The sequence below is a fragment of the Phodopus roborovskii genome, unplaced genomic scaffold (genome assembly GCF_943737965.1).
Source record: "Phodopus roborovskii unplaced genomic scaffold, PHOROB, whole genome shotgun sequence".
In the NCBI taxonomy this organism is placed as follows: Eukaryota; Metazoa; Chordata; class Mammalia; order Rodentia; family Cricetidae; genus Phodopus; species Phodopus roborovskii.
The window spans coordinates 846,952-855,369 of record NW_026126441.1 but is presented as its reverse complement, the minus strand read 5'-3'; the positions used below and the strand labels follow the sequence as shown (position 1 = coordinate 855,369).

Below are 8,418 nucleotides of genomic sequence, written 5' to 3'. Positions count from 1 at the left end.
TCTAAACCCCTATGTGTTTCCAGGTCAGATGTGGAATTAGAGGAGGTCTCTCCCCCAGCCACTCTTCCTCTGAAAGTTCCCTGCATGCCAAAGAACTCAAGGTTCTGTGCATTCGTGCAAGAGGAAGCCAACAAAGAGGTTGGTATGGGAGACAAAGGAAGTAAAGTATGTGTGTGTGTGTGTGTGTGCGTGTGTGTGCTGAGTATGGCACCTATAGTCTTGGGGTCCATAACCTTTGCAGATGACCACACACACACACACACACACACACACACACACACACACACACACACACACACACAGAGTGGGGGGGAGAGACCTGTACAGAATGAAGTTCTACTGGAACAACCTCTGTGGAACAGAAGCCTTTGTGATGCACTCTGGTGTCCTAATTCTATCCTCTGTGAGGCAGCCATGACAATGCCCAGTGCTGAGAGCCATTAGGCACTTAGGCCCCTGAATAACTAGATGCAGAGATGACTGGTCCCCTCATGCTAATGAGGTTTAGGCCATGTTGAGCTCTGCCTGTTCTCTGTGGGACATCAGTTCTCCTTTATGTACCTATAGCTCCATCTTCATCATTTTTCTAATTGCCTGGCAATTAAGAAGGACTTACCAGGGATTGAGATTGGAACCTAAAAAGAGCTGCTGCCGGGTAGGAAAACACTGACTAAACTTGAACTACTCTAAGCCTAGATAAGTAACTTTAAATTTAAGAGCCTCTCCAGATTGCCCCCATTTTGTGCCAAAGGACTTAGAAAAGAAAGGAAGTGGTTACAGAGGACCTATAAATATTTCCTCACCAGGTCCTCCCTGCAATGTACTCCAACTGAAAAGCCAACAGCCTCTGTACTTGTCTTTAGTTGATAATTAGATAATAGAAAAACTACCACACTGGATCTCAGAAGACCTCCCGAGTGGGGGGTTTCTCCACTTGGAGGACTTAGTGAGCAGGCATCCATGCTGGCAAAAATGTCTGTTAAGCTTTTCTCCCTGTGCCGCCCTCTCTACAGAAGTTCTTATGAGTAGAGGCATGAGGAAGGAGGATGGGAGCCTTAAAGTGATTCAGAAATAAGCAGGGAAGGGGCATGTTCAGGCCGAAAGAAAGGCAGAATCCAGGTGAGGCAATGTAAGGGAGCATGTAGCATATAGGGAAATATATACTATCTTTCATTTTAGACACGAAGAAGGAAAATGGAGTCCTAGTTTCACACTGTAATATTTTTCTCTTTAAGCGTCACCGAAAAGTCAGGCAAAGGGCTAGAGATGCAGCATCAAGAGGTAAATTCCCAGTGTCTCCTGATTCCCCCCCCCCTCCCCGGGAGAGCTCGCACCTCCTCTGTCCCTCTTTGAGCCCCACTGCCAAGAGCCAGGTGTTCTAACTTCTGAAACTCTTCTTCTTCTACAATGTGTGGTTTACAGGGAAGATTGCTGTGGGTGGGAACTGAGAACACAGGGCTGCTCCAAAAGGTTCTACCTAATCCCCTTGAGGATAAACAATTTCGGAAGTGCTATAGATCACTGTACAGCAAGAGATCATTTAGAGTTTACTGCCTCTTCTCGGTATGGTGATGGCGCTGAGCAGAACACGGGAGGAGTGACTTGTTTTGTCTCCCAGCTTCAGCAGAGAAGGCATGGTGGCTGAGCGGCTTGCCTCAGAGCAGCAATAGCTTGCAGCATGGCTTGTTCATATCAGGGTATATCAGGAAGCAGAGTTCAGGCAGGATGGAAGTGGGCTGTAATCCTTAAAGATCCATTCCTTTGGCCCTGCCACTTGCAACGCATATAGGCTCTCCCTAGAACTGGCTATGCTCGGTACCACCAGCATCCCGTGTCCAGCTTTCCATTCCTCTGGGATTACTACCATCCTAGAGCCTCCATTATAACTTGGGCTTCAATTTTTACAATATCACATCTTTCATGCCACAAACGGATGGAACTGGGAGCCAAAATAAACTTCTCTCTTACATTACTAATATCAGGTATTTTGTCATAGGAAATATAAAACCTGATTAAGAACTAGTCTTATGACCCTGTAAAAAATTCAACCTATTAAACCATCCACAAAATAGGCATAATACAGATCACCCTGACGTGACTGCAAAGATCAAATGAAATTAGGCAAGAACATCAAATTTTAAATAGTTATGCTACATACAAACACATGCCTTAGAGTACTGAGTTTAGGACTTCAGATGTCTCTTGCTGACCTAAAGGTCTTCCTATAGAACATCCCTAAAATGCCTGTTCACTACATAACACTGTGTCCTGATTCCTCAGCCAGGAAACCTTCCCAAGAAAAAGCCGAGAAGCCGTGGAAGCTGCTCTCTATCATGAAAAGGTGACCTCTTGAACTCTGTGGTCTAAACTGATGATTTCTTGTCTGGTCTGGCCTGGGGGAAACACACTGGAGCTGAGAGGGTTGTCAGGGCAGAGGTGGTTCACACACACCTCAGGAGGGAAGAGATACCCAGTACCCAATTCTCCGTTAGGATCTCAGCAGCTCTGCAGTTCAGAACTGACTAGTGCACGCTTCGTAAAGGACATTGCTGGTGTTGCACTCAGACAACAAATTGTCAAGAGAGTGGATTTGGCATTAAAAAAAAAAAAACATCACATGTCATACCTGCTTCCAGCTACTCCCTTTCAAGGGCAAAGCCCTGGGTCTGGCTGGACCCCACTGATATTACCTCCTGCCTGTCTGGGAGCAGGGGAGCACTTGCTGGGACACCTTCAGCCCATCATCATATTCCTCCACTTAATTTCTAGAGAGTGTGAATTGTCCCCAAGGATTCCCTGGGTACAGCAGCAGGGACATCCCATGTTTTGAATGGTTCCAACAAGGACCTCATTTGCCAGTGTAGGCTCAGAAGAGTGGGACTGGAGGAAAGGGCACAGCAATCCCCAGACACAGTCCTCCAAGGAGGGAGATGTCATTCCGTCATTAACAGTGGCCGTTTTTCTCTTCCTAGCCAAAGCTGGCTCCCCACGGAGGGAAATGTGCGGCAGCTCCTGTGTGTAGATCCGTGCTGCCAAATTTGTGATGCTGCAACTCTAGAGATTCAGCAGTTGCTGGAGAGTGATAAAAGTCAGATCTCCCCTGCTTTGCTGGGACTGCCACAGGGCTCTTCGTGCCTCGACATGTTGCCCATATCCAGTGTGCCTTTTGAGCAGAACATGGATCTTTATTCCAGGCACTCCAGACATCTTTCACTAGCATCTGGGACTCCAACACTAGCACAACTAACTGAGCACTTAACACAGTCGACCAGTGCAGTCAGTGTCCAACAATACTGGGCTGATCACATCCAGCTAGATCAGAAATTTCACCTGGCAGACATGCCCATGATTTCAGAGACTGTGGTTTCTTCAAGGCTCGAGGACCCTGTGGTTTTAATGGTTGAGGAAAAGCTAATGCAAAACGAACCAAAGCTTGGCCAGGAAAGCCAAGACCAGCATCCCTTGAAGTCCTCTGTGTCTTTACTATCCCTGAACCCAAAGATCACGAACTTAACACGGTCTATGTCCTTGCATATGGACTCAGTGCTGTCTTCCCACGTGCCATTACTTAGTCCTGAAGTCCGGAGGCTTCTTGAACTACATGTAAAAAAATGGATACATTTCCAGAAGTGGGGCCTTCCCAAACGTGTGGAGGAGTCCCTGAGGCAGCTCATGCCAGACCCGACATTATTTTGTCAATCTCGAAAAACTCTGCTTTCTTCTTTTCTGAGCAGTGGTTCTGAGGTCTCTATGAACAAAACTGGGACCATTTCCCACCAGAGCTGCTGGATTTCCGAATGGTCTGTTATAAAACCCAAACAAAGAAAGCACTGGCACCAAATACTTGATTACTTGCCCTCTCATGAAGAACACCTAAGTGGCTGCAGTCCACCTTCCAAGGCACAAACTAAGGACTCTGGGAGCCATCTTCAGAGTGAATATTATAGCCAGTTATTCTGTGGCCTTCCATCTCTTCACAGTGAGTCCCTGGATGTTACTTCCTTGAGCACTCAAGGTGTCTCCCAGAACAAGGATGTGGCCAAGCCCAAGCCCTCCTCCACAGGTCCTCAGCACACAAAGGAGTTCTCACACCCCTTATTGCCCAAAACTCCGTGTAAGTCGGCCCCTCCGTGTTCTCCAGCTTCTCCAGATGCCAAGACTCCTCATGAAGGACCACGGATCACTGTCCCCTTTCTGACTCCAGCTGAGTGTGAAGCATTGGAATGCCACCTCATAGAGAGACAGGTCAAGCTTCAGTGGGGCCTGCCAGGTGTCTTCCTGAGAAATCAGTACAGCCACATGCTGTGTGAGCCACATGAGAAAGCTGAGACTCTGAAAACTTGCTGGTCAAGGAAGATCTTCTCACATCCCATCAGGAAAGCGTCCTTCCCAGAGCATGTGCGCAGGCTGCTGGAATTCCACTTCCAGAAGCAGCTGATTCACCTCCGCTGGGGCCTGCCCCAGAGGATCCAGCGCTCCATTCACCTGCTCCTCTCCTCTACTGACCAGCAGGCCCTGTCCTGCAGCAGCAACAGGGCACTACCCAGTATGAGCATCCCACAATCAGAGACCCATGGGTCTGGTGACAGGTCCACACCCACAGTGGACAAAAGGCCAATTCCGATGCCACACTTGTTTGTCCAGGCAAAGGCAATGTTGAAGAACCATGTTGATTCCAAATGTGATCAGATCCACCAGGGCAAGGTCCCAGCCCAAGTCTGGAGCTCTTGGGAATGCAAAATCTCTGGAAGGTTGGCAGCAAGGGCTCCCTTCTCTTGGATTCAAAAAGGCCAACATCTGAAGCTACAAGCAGAAAGTAAAAGTAACAAGATTGTTCCCTGGAAACCAGTGGCCCTCAACCAGGAGAAGCAGGCCCTATCAGGTGCTCTCATTGAGCACTGTAAGCGGCCCCAAGCCCTGTCTGAGGAAACCATTAAGAAACTGGAGACAACTTTACAGCATAAGTATCTGGCCTTCCTGTCAGGCCTGCCTGCCCTTTACTGTGTGGCTCTCTCTAGGCCCACATCCCCAGCAGTCACTAGCCAACCTAGAACCACAGAGACAATGCCCATGCCTGTCAAAATCCCATCAGAAGCTGTGACTCAAATGACTTTGCTCGAAGGTCCACGTGAGGACAACAAGGCCTCGGACAACATCACAGCAGAGTTCCAGTCTGAAGTGCAGATGGAAGGAAGGACAGACAGACAGACTCATGACAAAATCCACTTGTTAAACACACATATCTTGGCAAAACTGAATTTCCACCTGAAAAGAAAGGTCCTAGCAATGCAATTTGGAATTTCTGAAAAGGAAAGAGAATACAAAGAACTAGCTATAGTCAGCCTAGAGAGTGAATCCATACAGGAGTTTCTTAAGAGTCTCAGTATCCCAGAAAGCACAGCGCTACAGACACTGCCCAAGTCAGGTGATCTTCCTCCAGCCCCAGATGCAAGTACGGTCCGCCTGAGAAAACAGCCAGACACTGCAGTCCAGGCTGTGTGCCACAAGCAAGAGCAACCTAGGTCCAAAGCAGGGCCTCAGGATTCTGCTCAGGAAGTCTCCAAGACCTCCCGACTCAGGAATACAACCGAGGCCCAAGTGCCCAACCTAGAGGAAGCCCTTAGCACTGAGCCTCAGGGCTCAGGCAAGAGCAAGTACTCTGCGCATGTCCCCGCACTAACAGAAAAGGGCCAAGAGCCAGGGAAACCCAAGGCAGTGGACGACCCTGGAGAAGGGGACACAGGTCTTGGGCTTTCCCCAACCAGTGAAAGAACACACCGTGAGGGAGACCAGGAGCCAGAAAAGGGGCCTATGCACTGGACACCCCAGGGGTCCTCACAGTACAGCCATAGCTCTCATCTTGAGGATCCCTGTCCACCCAGCCCTCAGGATGCATCTGACCTGGAGTTCCCGGATCCACCCCCAGAAGTCCTCATGGAGAGGGAACCTGAGCATGACATGCAAGACAGTCAAACCAAGGCAAATGTCATCCCAGGACCTGCAAGGATTGCTGAGGTCTCCCAGGCTTCCCAGGGCTTGCCTTTCCTGCGCCCACCAATTCAGGGAAAGCCTGTTCGGGTCCAAACTAGGCAAGACCACATTTCACGGGGGCGGGTGATGCCAACCTCTCCTCACACTAGCCCCAGCCTTCCAGAGGCTGGCTTGAAAAATAAGGTGAAATCCTTTCTTAACTCTATTAACCCCAAGATAAAAGGCAAAACACACGTGGAACCCATGGCCTCAACACCTGCAAGAGTGGCCAAAACCAGTAAAGAAAATGTTGATAAGGGTCTGCCCCAAGCCAAAAGCCCCACCAAGAAAACTAAGGTAGAGAACTACAGAGGGCCCAAGGCCCAATCTGTGCCCACTGAGAAGTCAGTGATTGCATCCTTCTTAACTGCTCCCCATATTCTAGACAGTAAGCTCAGGCCTCGCTCTCTACAAAATGGCTCTGTGTCAATATCAGGCCAGGCCCGACACTGTCCTCGGCACTGTCCTAGATTGGCTTATGCCACTCAATACAGAAACCCGCCCTAGGTCCCAAGGTTTACCTCAGAAGTGTTGTTCTGCTAATGGAGAACGCTCAATGTGATGACAGTTTCTAGGCTCCCCAACTTCTGTGTCCCTTTAAGAACACTATTATTGTCATTTTCTTTAATGAACAGGTGGGGAGTGCACCACCCAAAATATATTCTATATCTCTAAATGAGTTGCCTGCCTTTTTTGTCTCTGCCATTCATTATTAAGGGAAGGTATGAAGGAAACAAGAATGTCTGCCCTCATCTCAGGAGATCTAAATTCACATTTTAGACAAGTCAGTTGGCCCTACCCCACCCTAGAATAAATTAAAAGACTTGAGCAGAAAGGAAGTTCTTGTGTAATATGCATTAAAGATAGTTAGGCTTTAATTCCTTCAACAAACTCTTCACCTGTCTCATATCTCCAGCCAGAGATGAGGAGATAAAGGAAGAATTCTGAGATGTTCTTGACTTAATTAAGAAGACCAAAGGCTGGAATGAAAAAGACAGGAAAGTAATTAATTAGCAACAAATTAGAGACCCATCAAAAATGATTGTCCATGTTTATGAACCTTTACTTAAATCCCATCACCACCAGGTTACTGGGCCATATTTATGCATGAACAACTCAAATGGTTAGTTCAACCAATCCGGAAGAAACTAGTTGCCCAATAGAAACTAGTTACTCACAACTCTTCCCTCTTTATAAAAATGTGCTTAGTTCCTACAATGACTATTTCCCAACTGTCTCCTGCCCTAGCTGCTGCTGAAAGCTATGAAAACTTGTCCTGGGAATCGATTCCTTCTAGCTAGTATCTAATGGCTCCATGAAAGCTTTTATTTCAGATACGCCTTCATTTCTAGTTTTGGATGACAGTTGCTAGTGCATAGTGATGCATTAATGATAGTTGCATCCCTAGTATAGACACAGCATCACGTTAGCTTCACTGATGCTCTCAGATGAGTAAGAAGTCTCCAGAGGTGTGACTTTGAGAAACACCTTGTACTCAACAAATATGTTACATCTGTGTCAGGGATTACACTAAACAATAAGACACAGGCTGTGTCACAACAGAGTTTCACAACTCATGTAGTAGTCATTTTTACATAACCAAATTGCCTACTCAACATATCCACTTGGCATCCCATTATTCACCCTCAAGTCTGCAGAAATAAACTCACACATCTGCCCCATCACACCTGTAGCAACTGCTCCAGTCAGTATTTCTCATAGAAGCTTAATGGCTGACCCATTTTTCCAGGAGTTAGGCCACAAACAACGGCACCATCCTTGACTTTTTTTCATCTAAGAGTCCACATCCAGTTCAAGAGCCAATCCTATTATCTCTACAATCAAAAATGCATGCAGACTCAGGTCTATTGTCAAGCCCTCTGCTGTTAGCCTCACAGCAGAAATATGCACAGAAACCATTATAATACAGTCCAGAGCACACAAGCATAAGCCTGAAAAAGCTATTAATATAATTTTAGTTTGGAGGCCATCAGCTTGGTATTTCCCTAAATTTAATATCCTAGGGAGCTTGGGACCATAAACACATTCTACATAAAAAATATCTACATAAAAATAATCAGATGCATCACAGATCAACAGGTCTTACATAAACTAAGTTTTTACCTTTAACATAGAATTTAAAATCTCTGACAGCAGAGCCTATAATTAGATGATTTTTGTCTCTGATAGTTCTACATAGATCAGTTTTAAACAAGTTTAGGAAAGAATAGTGATGATCATATTAAATTTATTTGATACACAGGTTCGTCTCATACACATCGTAGCAAAAATGATAAAGCGAGCAGATAAAGACAAGATTTTAGGGCTGGAGAGATGGCTCAGTGGTTAAAAGCACTGACTGCTCTTCTAAAAGATCTGTGTTCAAAT

The 8,418-nt window shown here is 46.6% G+C and overlaps 1 protein-coding gene across 1 annotated transcript; it reads left to right on the top strand.

Moving 5' to 3' along the window:
• Positions 1–416: 416 nt before the first annotated feature.
• Positions 417–6,537, top strand: Spata31f1 (SPATA31 subfamily F member 1). The gene is made up of 4 exons (XM_051187550.1): positions 417–655; positions 1,236–1,281; positions 2,281–2,341; positions 2,973–6,537. Exons 1-4 carry the CDS (start codon positions 512–514, stop codon positions 6,535–6,537), a joined length of 3,816 nt encoding a protein of 1,271 aa, XP_051043507.1. The 5' UTR covers positions 417–511.
• Positions 6,538–8,418: the final 1,881 nt, after the last annotated feature.